This window comes from Argentina silus (assembly GCF_951799395.1).
Source record: "Argentina silus genome assembly, chromosome: 21".
Taxonomy (NCBI): domain Eukaryota; kingdom Metazoa; phylum Chordata; class Actinopteri; order Argentiniformes; family Argentinidae; genus Argentina; species Argentina silus.
In genome coordinates, this window is record NC_139675.1 from 12,736,834 (window position 1) to 12,758,770 (window position 21,937).

At 46.3% G+C, this 21,937-nt stretch overlaps 2 protein-coding genes across 2 annotated transcripts in view; one reads left to right on the forward strand and one right to left on the reverse strand.

Moving 5' to 3' along the window:
• Window positions 1-1,938, reverse strand: part of sgms2a (sphingomyelin synthase 2a) — a 14,529-nt gene extending 12,591 nt beyond the window's left edge. The window contains exon 1 of the mRNA XM_083693054.1: window positions 1,889-1,938. The gene's annotated coding sequence lies outside the window, so the exon portion shown is untranslated. The remainder of the gene's footprint in view (window positions 1-1,888) is intronic.
• A 1,226-nt stretch (window positions 1,939-3,164) lies between these two features.
• Window positions 3,165-21,923, forward strand: papss1 (3'-phosphoadenosine 5'-phosphosulfate synthase 1). The gene is made up of 12 exons (XM_083693039.1): window positions 3,165-3,334; window positions 3,990-4,104; window positions 5,004-5,239; window positions 5,505-5,643; window positions 6,683-6,801; window positions 7,460-7,573; window positions 7,926-8,037; window positions 10,607-10,812; window positions 14,625-14,760; window positions 14,995-15,263; window positions 16,496-16,725; window positions 20,363-21,923. Exons 1-12 carry the CDS (start codon window positions 3,275-3,277, stop codon window positions 20,499-20,501), a joined length of 1,875 nt encoding a protein of 624 aa, XP_083549165.1. The 5' UTR covers window positions 3,165-3,274; the 3' UTR covers window positions 20,502-21,923.
• The last annotated feature ends 14 nt before the right edge of the window (window positions 21,924-21,937 follow it).

The following is a 21,937-nucleotide window of genomic DNA, read 5'->3' on the forward strand; positions in this document are numbered from 1 at the left end:
CACACACACACACACGTGCACACACACGCACACACACACACACACGTGCACACACACACACACACACACACACACACATACACACACACACACGCGCCATGTATTGTACAAGGCTTCAAACATCATTCACTTAGTTTTCTACTGAAACAGAATGAAAATGTACGCTTCTCCTGCAGAAAGATTGTACAGATCCCAGTTCAAAAATATGTCCATACCGTTACGATCATATTTGACCACACATTTTAAGGATAGACTAACAGATTGTGGAAATATTGGAATACTGGAGTAATTACTGGAACGAAAATATGGATTTATGGAAGGAATTAATAAATGATGCATGTTTAGACAGTAGTTTACATAAAGTATGAATGACTCATAGAAAAAGGCACAACTGAAATAAAAGGGAGGAAGTTCACTTTTGATAGGGTTCATCTGGACTTTCCTGTGGTCTTGGGTCCCGTCAACGGGGTTGTGAAATCACATCATGAGAAACAGTGAAAGTAAGGAGGAAAACGGCCAACTGTTCAAGAAAAGACAATGGTGGACTTCAGATCCGTCTTCCCTCTCCCACAGTCCCTTTCTTCTCACACCGTTTCACCTCCGTATGAGTCATTTCTACCTGTAGCGATGTCTCCCTTTCTCTCCCAACATTCCTTCTCATCAAGGGTCCGTAGTGCATCTACACACAGCCACACTATCAACAAGTCCAGGCCTGTCTTCCATCAGGAAGATGTGTACTGACCTAGCTTGTTCTAAATGAAGTCATCCAACGGGCAAATCAAATATACATACAGTGCAGTAGTCCGGTATAGTAAAATATAGCGAAGTAGGCATACAATAGTAGTATAGTACGGTATAGTACAGTACATCCTGTAGCATTTTCCCTCAGAGCCAATCTGGGCAGGACCTGGAGTGAAACCACTTCGCTACGCCCTGGCGTCCTAACCACACATGGGAGGGCGTTGGTAGTAATTTCAGGTTCTAGGAGACTCTGAGGGTTTGTCTATTACAGGGTCGCTGGGTTGAGGCTGGGAAGGGCTGGGGTGTGTCTATATGTCGAGATACACCAGGTCTCCACATTGGCTTTTGAGGGATGGAGGCTAGGCTAGGCCCCCCGTACAGTGCAGCTAACCACCGTGGTCTATAACGGACTAAAGGGTGAGGCTACGGTGGGTCCCTCGTTAGCATCTTGTAATTAACATGGAAATGAAAGACATTTCCAGATTACAGAGCTACTGTAAATGGCCTGGTATTGGATTAATGCAATGTAATTAGGTGAGGGAACATTTGGGAATCATTTGGATATGGACTGAGACACACATTCAACTGTACACTATTCACATGCAACCAGAAGTTCCACAAAACACCTGTGAAAAAGGCTGCTCAGTGTTTGTGCTCCTCTCGGTTGTGTCCTGTCTCGTGATCTGATAAGTGAATCACTGGTAAATAAACTGCTCTCTTGGCAATGGTGTGGCTTTTGATATGACATCATCATCACATGCTAGATTATTATGCTATTATTTCACAATTGAGAATGTTCAATGTTCAATAAACCTCCTTTGTAAAGGAAGGATTGACTGTACATTTTACTGTCTTGCAAATGCCCATGAATACAGAGAACAAATAAATAAATAATACATTTCCTCCAAAATAACTACAACCACAATACATAGCCTAGAATTGGTGTCTAGCGATCCACCCGGTTAGAGCAGCAACAGTCACAACTTATGTCACACCGAACAGGTGTCAGGTACAGTAAATGAATGATTGGAGATCACAATGATCATCATGAGAGCCTAATCATTCATATCAGGATAATGCAACGACTCAGTCTCTCCAATGCAAACATGCATGACCGTACATGTATGTATCTGGTAGTATAACGTACCTGACTTCGGTGAGAGGCTCCACAGTTGCACCTTCTCTTTTCCTCGTTCAAACTCCCACTGATGTTTACATTGTAGGAATGAGCGTTAGCTGTCCTTGAGCGTGATGCGCTCCTCCCATACAGCTAATCCAGCCCCGATGGAAATCAATGGTACAGCCCCTCTCTCTCTCTCACTCTCACTCTCTCTCTCTCGCTACTGCATACTGTAGGCTAATGTAGGCTATCTACTGTTGGAGCAAAGCAACGGAGTGACGAAACCATCAACGAAACCATCTCTCTCTTCTTAAGAGGTGGTATCATCTTTTAACGTTACATCATTGTCTCCTCTGACATGGTGAGACAGAGAGACACCTGTCCTGCAAATACACAGACCATGCATTGCATACAGACCCTACTTAAAATGGCTATATTTGTACATTTTGAAGTCGATGGTCATTTAGAAATATTCTAAAAAAAACATGTAGGGCCTAATGTATTGGAATATATATTTAAAAATTGACTTTTCAGTAGACTAAACATGTTAAACCTCCAAAGAGCTATGCTTTTGCCAACGACATATGATTACGTTTTTACTTTACAGGCTATTCCTATAATGGTTTGTCTTATCCTGTAATAAGCACATAAGCATGTTAAACACGTCTTCTTTTGATGTGGTGGTGGGCGTTTTACAAAGTTCATGCTCCTCATGTGGATTTAAAACATGTGTACTACTACTTACAATGTAACATTGCAGCAGTAAGCTCCAGTCTATTAAGCGTTCAAGGGATTTCAGCGAATGAAATCTATTTTTGGTGGCTGCTGTAAATGAATAACCTGCTATTGATTAAATAAGTTAAGCCATTGATTACGCCTGCTTTCATCATAGTGCATTCAAAGCAATCATATTCACGTCGTTCTATAATTATAAGAACAATTTTGCATGGGAAGAGTGGGCAATTTTTAATTTTCATTTCTTATCTATTTTCCTACTTTCTATATGTTCATATCATGACCATCACCTCCCAAAGTGAACCGCGAAGTCTCCTCGGAACATTTTTTATCTAGTGTGCATTCCGTAGTCAGACGATGCGAGAACACGCCACACGTCGTGTGTATGAAACGATCCAGGAACAGTTCAAGCCTTTTCAGCTGGTCGTTGCAGCCTTCAGCCATGGTTTCAATCGGATCCCAAATCAGTTCTCCGGTGCGGCGAACCCGAAAGACATCACTTCCTGACGCGGATGACGTCTGGGAAAAAAAAAACCTCCTCGGTTCTTGTTTGAGGTTCCTCCATTCATCGGAGAGAAGATAACTTGTTCGGCAACATTAGATTACGAGTTAGTTATTCATTTGCTTGGTCTGATATACAGTTAGCTGACGAAGAGAGCGTTTTACGACACGGCAGCCATGGAGACTTCGGGCAACTCGCACAAGAAACCCAAGCTGAGCAACGCTACGGAGAATTGGGTGAGTTTCAGATGAAATGCATTGCATTCACCTCCCCCCCCCCCCCCACACACACACACACAGCCACGTCCACGTCCATCACCCACCAAACATTGCCCATTTGCTAGCTTCTAAATGCAAGCTATGCATGCCATAACTGATGGCGAATGGCCAAACTTTTAAAGCGAACTACTGTTGAATTGTGCAAGACTTGCTTCAGTTGATTGTTTATCGCCCCGTGTCTCGGTATCTAGGTAGCTGCTGTCAAATGCAGCTGCTGCCCACCATTGTAAACTATGACACATATAGTATGCTGTTCTTCTATTGCAACTGTAGCTAACCAGTTGATACAATGCATCTGCTGCAGAGTGACCCGTCATTGTCCCATGTCCTTTGAGATCTTTTTTTTTGGGGGGGGGGAATTCAGGTTTGATTGACCATGAAACGTGTGATCCAGCCAATACACAAAAACACAGTTGCATTGGAATGAATAAATGAGCATGTCTGCTGCTGCTGCAAACTGCACGGTCAATATTTATGTATTGTTTACGAAACAGGGATGACATTTAGCCTCATGATTACTAACAGGAGGACGTAGAATCTTGCAGTGCAGCGAAGGCCTAGTCGTCAGTATAACGTTGAAGTAGTTGTCAGACTGATGATGGTGTCATTGCAGGGGATGCAGAGAGCGACTAATGTGACCTACCAGGCCCACCACGTCAGCAGGAACAAGCGTGGTCAGGTTGTGGGAACGAGAGGAGGTTTCAGGGGATGCACTGTGTGGTTGACAGGTAACTCGATGCACTGCATGGATCAATAAAGCCTTTTTGAATGTTCTGTTCATTTAATGTTCAATGATGTCCATTCAGACGACAATTCACCAATGAATGAGTATTCTACCCGTAGCCTAATTGAATACTTGGGTGGGGATGACAATAACAATCTATCAATACCAATTTTTTTTTTTGTAGTCCATAATTAGCATGGTTAAAGGCATGCATCGGGCATTATAATATAATAATAATAATAATAATAATATATACCATTTACCTGACGCTTTTATCCAAAGTGACTTACATTGCAGTGAATGCATACATTTCAGTATATATGGTCCCAGGGGGAATCAAACCCACAACCTAAGCGTTGTTAGTGCCATGCTCTACCAACTGAGCCACAGAGGACCACCTCTGCATAGCATAATATCAGCATAGCATTCGATGCTAATGTTGACATTGTATTACTATTGTTATTATTACAACCATTACTGCTTCTACATATGCACTACTATTGTTTTATTATTACTATATTATATTCTATTGTTGATTGTTGTTGACTGTTGTTGATCGAGGAGCAAGATCCCAAAGCATTTCACGATATCAATTAACCATCTATATCTAACTATCTATACCGTGGTCCTCTGTGGCTCAGTTGGTAGAGCATGAAGTTGACCACACTAAGGTTGTGGGTTTGATTCCCGCTGGGACCATATATACTGAAATGTATGCACTCACTGCAATGTAAGTCGCTTTGGATAAAAGCGTCAGCTAAATGGCATATATTATATCAGTTACCGCTGTATGCGATATACGTGACAAATACAATTTGATCTGATTTGAATGTTGTTGCTCCACCATTCTAGCTGGGTGTATTCCTCAGTCTAGACCCTAACCCATCCCTGTCTACCCTCCAGGTCTGTCTGGGGCTGGGAAGACCACCGTCAGCATGGCCCTGGAGGAGTACCTGGTGTGTCACGGTATCCCCTGCTACAGTCTGGACGGGGACAATATCAGGCAAGGCCTGAACAAGAACCTGGGCTTCAGCCCGGAGGACCGCGAGGAGAACATCAGACGCATCGCCGAGGTGGCCCGGCTGTTCGCCGACGCCGGCCTGGTCTGCATCGCCAGCTTCATATCCCCGTACGGACGGGTGAGTGAGCGAGGGGGGGAGAGGGGAAGGGAGAGAGAGAAAGAGAGGGGGGGGGGGAAGGAGGGAGGCAGGGTGGGGGGTAGAGGGAGTGGGTAAGAGAGAGAGAGCGAAGGGGGCGGAGGGAGGCAGGTAGAAAAAAGAATAGGGGGGGGTGTAGCGGCACCAAAATGGAAGCATACAGGTTAGAAAGAGGGGATAGAGAGAGGAAGGAAGGGAAGGATGGAGGTCCTGACTCACCTCACGTGTGACTCTCCCTACTTGGCAGGACCGGGTGAACGCCAGGAAGATTCACGAGGTGGCGGGCCTGCCCTTCTTTGAGGTGTTCATCGACGCGCCACTGGACGTTTGTGAGCAGAGAGACGTGAAAGGCTTGTACAAGAGAGCCAGGGCTGGCGAGATCAGAGGTGACACGTATTCTATTTTCTGTATCAATGTATATAGATTTTATACTTTTTTTTTTTTTTTAATTTAAATTTTTTATTAACCTCTTAAGCTGGACGGGCCCATAATTGGGCCCAAATTCTGCTTTCGTTTGATTATGCATTTGGTTATTGATGAATTTATCTCCTTGTCATGTGTCGTATGTCGTTCTGAACTAGGATCTGAGGATATCCACACAACACTTGAAGGTGTTGCCTCCCAAATGGCACCCTGCTTTTGCATCTGATCACCATATTTCAACTGTTAGAAGCAGGTTTGGGTCTGGTTTTTAGGCGGAAATTAGTCAAATAGGACATGACGCTCAAGAGCTTTTTTTTTTTTTAGGTATCCTTTTTTTCATTTTCTATTATAGTTTAAGCGTCAAGTATTTGTTTTTCGTGGAAAGAAAGCAATACAACCAGAGGAAGTGCTGGTTACTGTATCTGTCACCGTTTTTTGCACGTCATCGTCTTTTTTTGTAGCGAGATAGAGATCACCACACAACTTCCTTAGTTTTGTTACTGTTTCACTGAGCTGCGTAGCCTCTTAACGCTGTGTTTGTGCTTGAGCTGGTTAGGAAGACATATCTATTAGACACCATATGTCATGTGTGTGTGTGTGTGTGTGTGTGTGTGGGGGGTGGGGGGGGGGGTAGTTGTCCCTCCAGCACTCCCTTAATCCATATAAAAGCTTGTTTCTGTAAGTCCCGTTCAATGGGGTGACAGATAAGCCATTGGAGTTGCTTCTACAAAGCCTGCCCAATCTCTGTCTGTCTCTCTACGCCTTTTGTCTATAATGGACTTTCCCTGGCACCGCTCTGACGTTCCCAACCTCTCTTCCACGATCAGCGTTCAAACGACGAACCGATTGATTGACTCATGAATTTACGAGTTGTTCGTGCCTGTTTAATCATCCCTACGATCATTCTAACCGTGTCAGTGATGGATTGACTCAGCTGATTGAATCATGTTCTCTAACGGCGTATCTCAACCGTGTCTTCTTCCGTTGCCCTTTGGCCCTCAGGTTTCACAGGTATAGACTCCGAGTACGAGAAGCCGGAGGCCCCGGAGCTGGTGCTGAAAACGGACTCCTGTAGCGTCAACGACTGTATCCAGCAGCTCATAGACCTGCTGCAAGAGAAGGTGAGAGGAAACGTGGCCTTCCAAAGGTCCAGGATGATCTAATCGTGACTTGTGATTTAGTTTCACCTGTTACCATTTTATGGTGTCCTGTCAGCTTAAAAGGAAGGAAGGAGGGAGTGTCCTCTCGGAACAGCTCAATACCCCCCCCCCCCCCCCCCCCTTTTACTACTGTAAAAACAGTCATTGTATTATTATTACAGTCATTTCCTGCTGCTACTACATTGCACCCTTTTGCACGACTACCGTCGTTGCTTTATTACGACTTTATTGCTTTTTTGCCTACTTTATTATACCGTGTTGTTGATTCATTGACTCTTATCGTAGGAGGAGCTAGATTCCAAAAGCATTTCACTATATCACTTACGGCTGTGTGCCGTCAGTTGATTTGATAGATAAGGTTTGATGTGAACTAGTGAATTGAAACCCGTTAAGCGCAAGTGAATCGTCATACCTCCGTTTGACCACTAGAGGAAGATGTGGTCACACTTTTGAACGGTGTCACACGTAGCAGAAGGCCAGCAGAAGGCTTGTGCTTTCAATTCCCCAAACACTTCTCCCAACAGGACCAATCTCTTCTTTTCTTTTTTTTCCACTTCACTCTTCCCACGGTCGTACAGTTTCACAGATATCCCGCTGCCCTTTTTCTTGTGTCCTTTAGGACATCGTGCCGGTGGATGCGTCCTATGAGGTGAAGGAGCTGTACGTCCAGGAGAACAAGCTGGACTTGGCCAAGGCTGACGCAGAGACCCTCCCCGCTGTCCAGATCGGAAAGGTACTTGCATAAGTCAGTTGTTATGAAGTCTGACTGGTTGTATGAACAACAGAGAAAGCGTAGAATGTGTGATTTTGTAGGTGCAGGTGAATTATTGTAATGTATGTGATTGGGTTTGACATTTCTGATGGTGTTTGACCGTTGACCATTGTTTAACCATTCCTTGACCATTTTGTGTGTGTGTGTGTGTGTGTGTGCGTGCGTGTGTGCCCCCGTGTGTGTGTATACGTGTGTGTGTGTGCCCCCGTGTGTATGCCCGTGTGTGTGTATATATGTGTGTGTGTGTGTGTATATGTTTGTGTGTGTGTGTGTGTGCCCGTGTGTGTGTGTATATGTGTGTGTGTGTGACCAGGTGGACATGCAGTGGGTGCAGGTGCTAGCTGAGGGCTGGGCCACGCCTCTGAACGGCTTCATGAGAGAGAGGGAGTTCCTGCAGTGTCTCCACTTTGACTGTCTGCTGGACGGTAAGACAACAACCTACTCTGGCACTGGCAGTTCAACCAGTTGGTCTCACTTCAACCAATTCTCCACCTGTTTCCCCGAAGTGTGCATTAGTACAACCCCCCCCAACATGGATTTGAAAGCATAGAATTGGTCTGTGACACCAATTAAAGAGTAAAGCGTGGAGAATATGGTTGCAGAGACAGTTGGATATGTGATTAAGTGGGGGTGAAGATCCAGGTGAATTTCCTCACAGTTCCCAAAGTATTTAGTTGATGGGATTTTATGGGTGTTGTACTTGTAAAGTGACACTAGAGGGAGCTGATGGCTTACAGAAGGTCACTGCACCGTGTACAAGTGTCTTTCATTAACTCATTATCGAGATGGTGAATACTGTAAAGTTAATCAGGGGGAAATTAGATTTTAATTGAGCAACAGCGGGATAATGTTACCATGTACTGTGATGAGTAATAGCAGTCTTTTACACTTCAGGCGTAAGGATAACTCAATCATTCTATTCTCTTAAAACAAATAAATGGGGACATTTATAAGGTTCGATTGAGAAAGGAAAGCTGTAGGGCGCTTTCTCGCTTTCGTATTCCAGTTCTTGGATTAGTGGGACCGTGTAATTACAGCAATTTCCCATGCAGCGTTTGAATTTCCAGAAAAGAGTCAATTTACTTTTATTGCCCACATAACACTGACCCTTCCGCTGTGTGTTGTGGTGCCAAGTGTTTCTAGCTAGAGCACGCATACACACACACACACACACACACACACACACACACACACACACACACACACAGACAGACAGTCTGTGTATATGTAGGTTGTGTGTGTGTGTGTGTGAATATACTCTTAGTGAGTGGGTGTATATGTGGGTTGTGTGTGTCTGTTTGTCTGTCTGTCTGACACACACACACAGACACACACAACCTACATATACACCCACTCACTAAGAGTATATTCACACACACACAACCTACATATATATATACACACACACACACACACACTCTTACTCTCAAATGCGTTAAATTGCAGGAATGATAACGAAGCCTGTTTTTCATTAACAGTCCAGTTGGACTAGTTATACCTTCCAACAACACTCTCCATCCCCCTGTACGAACTGTACACACACACACACACACACACACACACACACACACACACACACACACACACCCTGTAAGGGAAACCACAGTACTTGGTTGGTTTAGATTAATACTTGATACTATTACAGCGTCTTTGGCTCAGTAGTAAGCTTCACCGGCCTACTGTACATATGCCCAGTATAAAAGTCACTGATACGGTTAGCCTAGCATCGCTAGCGTGTGTCAGAGAACGGGGATGTGGGGCCCGGGGGGGGGGACAAAGGGCCAGAAATATGTCGATGTGAATACACCTGACTCGGGTTTCGCCTGTTTGTCCTGGCGAGGGAAACGTGAGCAGAGGAAAAGGATGAAGCCTCAATATTGATTGCCACCACAAACCTTCGTTTGTCTAATCCCACTTCCTTCTAGGGATTTCACAGGCCTCGGAAAGCTAGAGGTCTTTCATTCACACACACAACAATAATACGACAACTGTGCGATATGCTGGTGAGGGTGTGTGTGTGTGTGTGGGGGGGGGATAAGAATTAAGCTCATTTGAATTTGAGGATATTTTGTATAAATAGTGGGGAAGATTCAGTGGTAACCAGATATACAGAAGTGTGTGTGTGTGTGTGTGTGTGTGCGTGCGTGCCTGTGTGTGTGTGTGTGTACGTGCGTGCGCGTGCCTGTGACCCCAAGCAAGTACAGTATATCTGTCTGTGTGATTGTGTGTGTGTGATTGTAACCAGCTGTGTGTGCTACTCTGTGTCCAGAGGACCAGAGAGGGAGGGGGGCCGGGGGGCGGGGGGCAGGGGGGCAGGGGCTAACCCCTATCCTATCCAATCCTATCCTACGACCCCAGCGTCTGACTCTGATCCTGATACGATAGGATGTGAAAAGCATGGCGGTAACGTTGGTTAAATCAAGGTGTAGGGCTGAATGAATCTTCCAATGGGATGTCAACACTGGGGCTCTGGTCATAAAACACACACACACACACACACACACACACACACACACACACTAGGCTGTGGCCCAAAGGGTCGAAGGCCAGAGACTAGGGGTTGATTTTCACCTCGTAAATCCCTTCAGCTGCTCCCTTCTAAGGAGCACCTGATAGCTTTGGTTGAAGGAGATACAATTGCTGAGGTGGTACGGGAGCTTTGATGAGCTGTATGTGACCCTTGACCTTTGAACCTCCCATCTCGAAGGCTGCGGTTGTGTATATATATCTCCCAAGTGCCTCCTCTGTGACCTTGGGTTGATGAAAGGACCGGATCAGCTTATCCGATCGCCTCGACCCGTCACGGTGCGCTACACAAGCCGTGGCCTTTATAGTTTCAAGGGGTATATTTGACCTTTGACCCCTTTGACGCCCCTCTGTAGTGTTTGCGACGACCTGTATTTTTTGGTTTTATTCCATTTTCCACCACGGGTTGGGAGTTTGACCTCTGTTTGACCTATCTCTCTCCCCACACTTCACCCCCCTGTCATCTAGGTGGCGTCATCAACCTGTCCGTACCCGTGGTGCTGCCGGTGTCCGGCGCCGACAAGGAGCGCCTGGACGGCTGCACGGCCCTGGCGCTGGCCTACGAAGGCCGGCGCGTCGCCATCCTCCGCAACCCCGAGTTCTACGAGCATCGCAAGGAGGAGCGCTGCGCTCGCCAGTGGGGCACCAGCTGCAAGGACCACCCCTACATCAAGGTCAGTTGGTAGAGGCCCTCCATAGGGAGGAGAGGGGGTGGGACCGGTCCACTGCAGAAAGAGGGCCGTCAACAAAAACCTGACCTTTTCTAAAAAAGGGACACAAATTTGACTATCTTCAGTAAAACCCACATATTTCCAGAGTGTTTCGTTTTAATTGACACTCGACTTCCACCAAGTCGTGGAAACTGTCGTGGTTTATGTCTTGCGTGACTTGGAGGCTGCCGTAGAAACCTACACACCTTTTTTTAGCTTCCCCTCCCTCCCCTCATACCTTCTGCTCCGTGCCAGTGTGTGAGACGCGTGGCCCGCTGATTGTTTAGAAACCCAACCTTGGTGATAATACCAAACGGGTCACGAGAAGCTCAACGCAGACGTGCCCCTAATGTACTGTTTGATAAACACTCCCCGTGACCAATCTCTCTTTCTACTTCTACTCTCTCTCTCTCTCTCTCTCTCTCTAACTCTATCTCTATTTCTATCTCTCTCTCTCTCTCTCTCTCTCTCTCTCTCCTTCTCTCTCTCTCTCTCTCTCTCTCTCTCTCTAACTCTATCTCTATTTCTATCTCTCTCTATATATCTCTCTTTCTCCCTCCCCCTCCCTCCTTCCTTGGCCTTGTGTTTTGATGGAACACAGATCCTAGGTGGCATTTTCTCAATGCTTACGGAAACACAGAATAAGGGCGGGGGGGGGGGGGGGGTTAGGGGAGAATGAACCGGAGAGTTGATTTCTCTTTCTCTCTCCTCTCTCCGCTCTGTCAGAACCGCTTGTGTAATCGATCCATCCACTTCGGACCATTTCACACATGTGTTGTATTTGACCGCCCCCCCCCCCCCCCCCCTCCAAAAGAAAAAGAAGCCCTGTCTTGCCCCCCCCCCCCCCCCCCCTCCGAACAGCATTTTATTTACACAGAGTTTGGAGCTGGGCGATCCTGGAGCCGAGGCTGTAGAATTCCACTGGCTCCTCTGGCCAGCGAGCAGAGCAGACACACATACACACACACACACACACACACACACACACACCTACCTTCTCCTCTTTCCAAATATACCTAAGTAAATACTCAGCGATTGTTTCCATCTGCTGTCCGATGGACTATCGTGGTTGGAGTTTGGGGGGTGGGGGACGCGGGACGGAGGGACGGGGGAGGGGGGAGCCTCTCAGGTAGACTTAACGGCGAGCGAACGTCCTGAAATGATCTCGTACAGGGTGCCACAGGGCGCCAGCCCGCCATGGCGTGCGCCATTGGACCCCCCAGTCCGCTCCAGCACCACAATGGGAATATCTCTCCACACACACACACACACACACACACACACACACACACACACACACACACGACCCCATGGCCTAAACTTAAAAAGCGGTGGGTTATTTGGGGTTCTTTTTTTTGCTCTCCTGGCCTCCCTTGGCTAATTTGATCTCCCAGTGTCGGTAAGCATTAGTCTGGTCATCGCTGCTTCGTACGTTTGTGTGTGGCAAACAAGTATAAAGAGAGAGTGAAGAAAAGAAAGAGGGAGAGAGAGAGATGGAGATTGTATCCGCCTCAGGGGGTCGGGATGATTTGAACACGCTGAGCTCGGACTTGAAGCCACCACGGCTCATATTAAACCCCCTAACCCCCCCACTCCCCCCCCCCGCCCCCCGCCCCCCCCCCCCCCCCCGACTGCTGAAAAGGCATTGGCGGCGAGGCGAGATGGGAATTCCAACACCAAGATATGAGGCCAATGTTTCTCGTATTTCACCCCATTTGGCATTGAGCAACGGTGTCTTGTGTGGAACACACACTGTCAGCATCCCAGCTCCTACTGTGTGTGTGTGTGTGATCAATTCTGGTCTGGCGCTCGCGTTCAGACACTGCGGTTTCCCTGGACCCAGGTTAGTCCTCGTCCTGGACTCGAATGTGTTTTGTGATATTGATTCCTCCATTGAACATGTTTTTTTTTTTATTTAGGACCAGGCTTAACATGAGCCCAGGAAACGATCCCTGACAGTTTTGTCTGGAGTGCTGTAGCCCGCCCTGCTGCGGTGTGTGTGTATGTGTGTGTATGTGTGTGTATGTGTGTGTGTGTGTGTGTATGTGTGTGTATGTGTGTGTATGTGTGTGTATGTGTGTGTATGTGTGTGTATGTGTGTGTATGTGTGTGTATGTGTGTGTGTGTGTGTGTGTGTACTGCCTGTGTCTTTAACTCCCTGTGCTAGAGCCTATCTGTCAACACACCCCTTGGCTTATGTATCCCTTATCTGGTCCCTGCTCCATATTACATGTGGTAAATCCCCTGTTCCTGTTTACCAGTGACAGGAGCCTCCATGTCAGAAACTGTGGTGTGGCCGATGCGTGTGTGTCTATGCGTGTGTAAATCCTCCTTAAATGTAGCTTTGGTTTCCCTTACCTCAGAGCAAGGGGATAACAACCGTGCTTCAATACTTTACCATTGTGGTATGTAAAGGGGGAAAAAAAAGGTGAAAGTCTGACTTGGTATCCACTTTTCTGTTGATACCTCCAAAGTTTGGGCAATCTATCATCTTTATGTCTGATCTGGGGCCAGTGTAGAGCTAGCTGGATTAGCTACGGTACTGTGTGAAGAACAATTCACACACCGAAAGCCGTATCCATCTCCTCGTTTGGCTCTTGGCTGTTATCGATAACACAGAAAGGTCTTCTGCTTCTGCTTACTGTCAGAGCTAACAGGACCACTTGGTGGTAAATAGATTATACTGTAGAAACTGAGGATTACAGAGCCAACCGCAAAGACATGGGCCATGAAATTGAAGACACAGACCCCCCCTCCCCTCCCCATACTGTTAAATCCATACAATGAAACGCTATAACTAACAGTTTTTTCAGTAGCTTTTCACTGTATGGCAGACTGTTATCTACCTGCTGTCTCTAATAGTTATATATACTCATATTTTCCAGAAACACTTCATCTTGCCATATGCCTAGTCCATACACACACGTGGCTGAAGTAGTTTATGTTGGCTTTACTGTATCAAGAGTGATGCTGTTCCGAGTCAGCCCAGTGGTTTGAGCGATGCCAGCCCCCCAGACCCCGTAAATGTCATTTGGGAGGGAGACAAGAGTTACAGCCTGAAACAATAGCTGGCTTCGTCTGGTTTTAGAGCCACTTTGGGGACATTCGAATCATCTTGTAAGGGGAAAATTCACTCTGCTGCGGTCATGAGCTCATCATCGTGGTGTCTTTTTTTTTTTTAAAAAGATATTGTGTAACACGCACACACACACACACACACACACACACACACATACACACTGGGTCTTATTTTGTCTGCTCGAATCCTTAAAGAGATGAAGAGACATGGTTGAATGGAAAAGGGGGGGGGGGCATTCCTTCTGCCGAGTCCAATTTGTAGGCGTTTCTCTCCCTGTTTTTTGATGTCGTATTTCAAGTCACCCGACAGCGACTGTTTGTGATTTGTCCCTCCTCCCAGTGTGACCGGCGGGCGGGAGTTTCAGCCTTAATAAATGTCACATCAGCCGCAGCAGCACAGCAGGAGGCTTGGAGGAGGCCACTTGTTTTCTCTCAATTGTTCCAATTCCAAATCCCCCCCCCCCCCCAAACACTTGTTGTAAATCTAGAAGGATTGGTGACTGGTATAAGTGCGTTGGTAAGTGCTCCTCACCCAGCCCTCTTGATACACTGGGTGGAATTTCCCAGTCCTATTGCTACCATACCTCGGGGGGGGGGGGGTAGTAGGGTAGTAGGGGTCATTTTAGGGCACTCGAGCATCAGATTGGAGTAGGTCTAGCATGGTACTGATGGTCCGGTTCTTGTGTCTCCTGTTTCAGTTGGTGATGGAGAGCGGAGACTGGCTGGTGGGCGGGGACCTGCAGGTTCTAGACAAGATCTCCTGGGACGATGGACTGGACCAGTACCGCCTCACGCCCACCGAGCTCAAACAGAAGTTCAAGGAGATGAACGCAGGTATCTGTTGTGTTGGTCATGGTTATACTCAATGCATTTCCCAGTTGACAACTGTAGGAGGGGCATTTTAAAGATTGTTTGGAGATTGGCAGCTAATGTGTCCTTACTACCTCTTTGACTTGAAGTGACTGATCTCAATCTCTCTCTCTCTCTCTCTCTCTCTTTCTCTCACTCACACACCTCCCTCCCCCCCCACTCTCTCTCTTTCTACCCCCTCCACCCCCCCCCCCCTAGACGCGGTGTTTGCCTTCCAGCTGCGTAACCCGGTCCACAACGGCCACGCCCTCCTGATGCAGGACACCCACAAGCGCCTGCTGGAGCGGGGCTACCGCCGGCCCGTCCTGCTGCTCCACCCCCTGGGGGGCTGGACCAAGGACGACGACGTGCCCCTCGCCTGGCGCATGAAGCAGCACGCCGCCGTGCTGGAGGAGGGCGTGCTCAAACCAGACTCCACCATCGTCGCCATCTTCCCCTCCCCAATGATGTACGCCGGACCCACTGAGGTAAACCGGAAGAAGGAAGCGGGGGGGGGGGGGGGGGGGGTGGTATATCAGGGGGTTGTTTCGTGACTATGAAATCGTCTCTCGATGAACGCAAACTGACCTGAGGCGCTTACAAGAAATGAGGAGGCAGCTGGAAGGAATCTCAGGGGTTAGTCCTTGATTTGGTCAACAAATCACCTTTGGAGAGATGCTAATGTACGTAGCTGTGTTGAGTTCCGCTCCCTTTTAAGTCATTCATTCACTCATGGTTTTGGCCTCAAATCATTGAGACCAGACTGAGTTCTGGTCCGGTGGATACCAGGAGGCCTGGAAGGAAAAACTCCCATCAGGCAGTGTGCAAAGGGCCACACCTCATAGCTGTAGCTGCCCCTGGGTGTCCATCTCGATACACACTGGCCCCCTCCCAACCTGGCAACCAGCTATCAAAATAATACTCTGCTACTCTAGAATACCTACGAGATCACAAATGACCTTTGGTGTGTTCTGACACACTGGCCCTCCAATCTGGCAACCAGCTAACAAAACAATCGTCTCCTCCAACTTTTGTAGGCCTAATGCCCAGGAAGTTGGACTGTAGTTATTACATCTTTTGTTCTTTTTAATGTCAGTCAATGGGACTTAGATCAGACTTTTAGATAGACTATAATACTTTTTGGTCTTGGAAGGAGATTATAGTGGTGAAATATCTCAAGACAGTTGAGGAAATGGTCTTGTTTTTGTTGTTTGCTTTAGTCATTTGAAACGTCCACCCCGAGTTAGGTTTATTGTCGTTTCTGTAAATGTGTGGTAAAAAAACAGAGTATTGTGTGTTGTCGGTACACGTTTTGTTTTGGGGATTTTGTTCGACCTCCATTTAAGCTCAATTTCAGTAATGGACTGTTTATTGTTGAGGAAAGTGCTTTGCTATATAATTATAGCAGTTATCCAGTCGTATTTAGCCTATGTGAGTTTCCCCTTCCAATAGTTGATTGCAAATCAAGTCAAGGTAATCAAATGCTGTTTGTCCTTCCACCTCACCTCTCACCACAACACGCCTCGTTTCACTTCCTGGTTTCTCCCTCCTCCAACCCGCATCAAGACGCTGCCCGACCACAAAACCCACATCCTCCCATCTCCCTTTTCCAACAAAAATGCTCAAAATAACAAGTGAGCAGTTATTTTTCATTTTGAATGACCAGTGACCCATCTGAATCCAGTGACCCATTTGAATCACCATTTCCCATGATCCACAGGTGCAGTGGCACTGCAGAGCCAGAATGGTGGCCGGGGCCAACTTCTACATCGTAGGTCGCGACCCCGCGGGCATGCCCCACCCGGACACAGGGAAGGACCTGTACGAGCCCACGCACGGGGCCAAGGTCCTCACCATGGCTCCAGGACTCATCACCCTGGAGATCGTGCCCTTCAAGGTGGCCGCCTACAACAAGGTGAAAAAGGCCATGGATTTCTACGACCCCAATAAGTAAGTGTCCTGTATTTTTGTTTTGGGATTTCCTCTCATAAATCCTTTATGAGTTTGCCATGTGTGATTTGTAGTGGGTGATGTTACTCACTAATCTACTATGTCAGTTTATCCAAAAAAAAAACATGGAAGCTGATACTCTGTCTTGACATGTCTTTGTTCCAGGTTTTTGAAGAATAATTGCTTTGTCATCGTGATGAATAAGTGAACTGTTCTCACCAAAGCAGATTTAGCCCCACTTTATCTGTACACTGTACCTTAGTTCTAAACTACTACATTCTATACATTTTATGAATACTATACTATGTTATAACTACAGTTATACACCTTGAATTGACACCACAGACTTGGTTTTACCATTGGGGCAGGCTACAGTTAGCTCTGGTTGCTGGTAAGGGGATGTTGCCAGCATGTAAACGTTAGCATGCTGCCTCCCTGATGCTACTAATTGATCATTCATTAGGCTCCTCCAGTCTAACTTCCCTCCCTCCCTCCCTCCCTCCCTCCCTCCCTCCCTCCCTCCCTCCCTGCGTCTTCCATGTGTGTTTTTCTTACTTTATTCTTATCTACGGTGAGACGCCGGGGCCAAGAATAACAGGAACTTGTGTTTTTTTTTTTTTTTTTGCTTTCTTATGCTCTTACAATGTTTTGTGGCTTTCTCCGAGCTTTGAAGTCGATCGGAAATCACAGAGAACTGCTATTAATTAAAGTCTGCGTCAGGAGGCTGTGGACGATGACTAACGTAAATCATGCACTCTCGCTGCGTTTTGGGATTTGATACTGCCCCTGCTATCAAGTTATAAAGCAACATTATAGAGCCGTGTTTGGCATTTAACGTTTTATGATGACAAAAACATGAAAATCAGAATGATCAAAGGACTTGACTTGTTTTTCCATGACGCATGTTTTTGAAAAAGGTATTTGATGTTGACAGAGTTCAATACAACTATGTACTTCCAAGAAATTCGGATACATTCCAGGAATATGACTACAGGGGGAAAAAAAACACAAGACACATGTGTGAGGAAATATTTCCCCCGCACACCTACTTTAGGTTCACCTAACCATGGGATTAAGAAATGGAGCTTACGTCCTTCCTGAGTTTCGGGGGCACAGGAATCGCCCGTCACAGAGCAACAACTGTTGATATTTCACCTGGCTTTCAGACTACTTGGTTTTCAGATGGTCAATTCTTTTTTTTAATGTTGCTTCAGGTGATGTGTGTGTGTGTGTGGTTACTTTGTCACTAATACTAGTTAGTATGAATCCTCCTATTCTAAACAAACCTCTTCTAGCTCTAAAATCAGTCTGGAGTACAGTCTGGAGATTCAACCACATCATACGCAGTTTATCTTCTACTGCCAACAAATAGTTGGTTGTAACTAATGTCACAATAACATTATGTAACAAGTCAACAAGTCATTTTCTTGAAATTATACTGTTACTGTTTTTAATATGAAACCTGAAGCACAGGGCTGTCAGAGAGAACTTCATAGCAGCCTGCCCCATTCCCACCCTGTCAGCGCTAGGCTAGCGGTAGGGAGAGAGAAGGGGAGAGAAGGAGAGCAGAGGGTAACGCTCAATCGGAATTTCAAAGGCTCCAGTTGGCGCCTCCCGAAATTTATGGCATTCCGTCTGCTCTTGGGGCCGCTCCTCTCTGCACATTTGCTTGGGCCTTGCCAAAGTTGAGACGAATATGGATGCTTGGCCTAATTGCCAGCGATCCCCCTCAAAGTCTCCCTCTCTCTCTCTCTCTCTCTCTCTCTCTCTCTCCCTCTCTCTCTCTCTCTCCCTCTCTCTCTCCCTCTCTCTCTCTCTCTCTCCCTCTCTCTCTCCCTCTCTCTCTCCTTCTCTCTCTCTCCCTCTCTCCCTCTCTCTCTCCTTCTCTCTCTCTCTCTCTCTCTCTCTCTCTCCCTCTCTCTCTCTCTAAAGTGTAATGGCTCAAATCAACTCAAGCTGTTCTCTCTCTTTTGACCGCATATTAAGTGTCCTCGATGGAGTTCGCTTCGCTTTCTCTCAATCTCTGCCCTTTTCCCCCCTTCCTATTTGACGAGCTCTCTCGTCCTCCGCTCCCACTATCACAGCTTCTTCTTCATGGTCTTTCGGACCGGAAAATGGAGATGGAGGGTAAGTGGACAGGTTCACTTGATAGAGATTCAAGAATGTCTCCTCCCCACGGCGAGACGTGAACAGGCCCGAGGTGTTAGCACGCCCGGAAAACACCTCGGGGCCGTAAATCTCAGGAAATAAGACGTCTCAAACAGTCTGATTATCCAAAAGGCTGACAGTCAATGATGTGTGCGGGGAGTAGGTGAAGATGTGTTGAATGCGGGCCAGAGCCTCTCCAACGGAGGTCAGGAGGGAGGCTATCTATTACTTCCTGTAGTGCGGAGAGAGAGAAATGGCCTGTTGTCTGGAAGGCGTAAAAACAGGAGCCGAATCGCTGACACCCTGGCGTGGTAGACACACTGCCACCTGCCAGCCAGCCAGCCAGCCGTCCATGCCAAACATGTCTGTATGAACAGAGGAAACCACATTAACAGTGGCTAGTAGGTAGAAGAGGAATCATCTAGAGGTTTAAAGCAGCCAGTCAGCCTGCAGATCAACCACACTCTTGGAGAGCTAGCCTTAAGGGTCTTGTAGGGCAGGCTTTTCATCCTGCCCGGCTCTATCTAATACACTGAAGTAGAGTTGGCCGCCCCCCGATTTTTTAAAGGACTGGGTGAACCCAGAGATAGTCCCTGAGTTGTCTGCCCGCCCGCCACAATACAATGGCTACAGGAATGAGGATGACGCCAAGTAAATGAAGATGAAGAATCGGAGCAATATTACGCCCAGTGCCTCCATTTGCTTCAATTCTTCTTGCCTCCCCCACAACAGCAGGTTACCAGAGAACCCCTTTGCTTGTTAGAGAAACACATGATACGTTTTCATCTGTAGGGTACAAATCTATACGAAATGCTCCGATAGCACAGAAACCCCCACCACATGACGGCAAACCGCCGAGAAGCCAAACCACATTTGACAAATGTGATTACCAGGAGGAACGTGGGGTTGGTGACGGCGGTGAAGCAGGAATGTTGCTTTGTATTGACGAGAATTTATTTTTCTACCCCCCTCTCGTGTCGTCTAAATGAATGAATATCTAATCTCTAACGAGCATGTATTCCCTACCTACCCATAGTGTGGAGGACTCGTAGGAGATTTGTATTTATGTATTTAGACTGCTCTGTAGTTGCTGGAATGTTTGCTTTTTGGTTTCAGACTAATTAGCTGTGTTTATCAGACATTTGGCGCTGGCGTTTTTTGAGCCATTTTGTTTAAATGGGGAAAAAGTGTAACAGAAGGTTTGAATTTGATGGCCAAGGTCTGACGTTTAGACTTCAGTGTCTTTTTGTTTTTCTCTCTTCATCCTCTGCTACCTTGAGACACACACACACACACACACACACATATATATACATCCTTTTTTGGTCTATGCTCTCATGTCAAGCATATGAACTAAATTCCCCTCCAGGAGATGATCTCCCTCCCCAATTTTTTGAGTCACGCACACGGTATCCCACCTGTCTGTTGTTAATTCATTATTCCATCCATCTCCCTAAAACCTAATGGTTGGCTTCTTTCTTATTTCCAGCAAACAAGACTTTGACTTCATCTCGGGGACGCGCATGCGGAAGATGGCTCGCGAGGGACAGAACCCGCCCGAGGGCTTCATGGCTCCGAAAGCCTGGACTGTACTGAAGGAGTACTACAAATCTCTGGAGAAGGCCTGAGTCACGGTCAGACACGACAACATGGGCAGACACAGCGAATTCGGATTCCTCCAAACAGTTAAAAAGATGTGATACAGGGACCACTCAACAGTTAACACTCTCCATCCACCTACTGTGGCTCACCTCTGGACGTCGCCTTCCAATGCACACACACACTCCTCCTCCTCCTCCTCTCTCTCTCTCTCTCTCTCTCTCTCTCTCTCTCGTAAAGATACTGTCACTGGTCTTTGTCTGACGACACCGAGTACTGAATTTATACTGTGCTTTATTTAACTCACCATAGGAATTTGGTTTCTCAAAATGTGCAATTATGTCATGTATTTTAAAAAAATGAAATGGGTTAGGGGGAACAGATCAAACTGTCAACTGGGAAATCTATCTTTTTTTAGAGGATTATGCAATATGAATTGCTTATTAATTACGTCAACTAAATGTATAAAGTTAGAGACTTGATATTTCTTGATACTGTTACTGCGCCTATGGGTACAATGTTATCTTGAAAGTTCAATTGATGAGTATTAGTTACCGTATGGCAAATTTGCCGTACTGTTGACCACTACTTAATTTACCATGTTTGGTTTCTCCCCTTTATCAAAACATTTCAGAAATGTTACTGTAGAATAGTCAGTAAATCTAGCGAACCCAAAACAAGGTCTTAACTATGTACATGGGAAGCTGCTTCTCCTTCAATCGACCCGATTGAATAGGGTTTTCAAACCATGTCTGTGCAGGCTGAGGATGCTTGTAAGGCACATAGTCCTGCCTAGTGCCCAGCCTATAAAGGCTTAGGCGGTTCTAACCCTAACTGTTGTTACAATTGATGTTTGAGGTCAAGTCGAGTGCCTTGGTCTTTGTCAAACACTCTCGACACCAGACATTTCATTCTGATCTCCTATTGTTCCAATCAGAGATCATCACACACACACACACACACACACACACACTCACACTCACGAACACACACACTCATACTTGTGACAAGAACTACTGAAATGTTTTTACGGTGGTCTGCAACTGTCTATCACCTTCCGAGACTAAACCTTTAGGAATACTTACTGTTTTAACATTTACCTCTTTTTTTCTCTCTTGTTTTACACCCGTACGGTTTCCTGTTTATCTTTTTGTAGCACGTTGTGACGATTGTGACACTTATGACTGTCGTTCTCTAACCATTTGTTTTCGTGGAAGGTTCCAGTTATTGCTTCTTCTTTTTCTCATGTTAATGTTTGTCACGCAAAGGATTTTTAGTTTGTTTGATCGTTTCATTTTTTTTAGGTTCTGAGTTGTGATATTTTCCATTTGGTTGTTATTGCTGGGAAAACATTGGTTTGTTTCGTCAGTATGGTGAAAGCAAGGATATTGGTTTTAACATTATTCTCTAAGAATGTTTCTTGTTCTCCAATAAAGTATTTTTAGCAAATGAATCGATTGTGTCT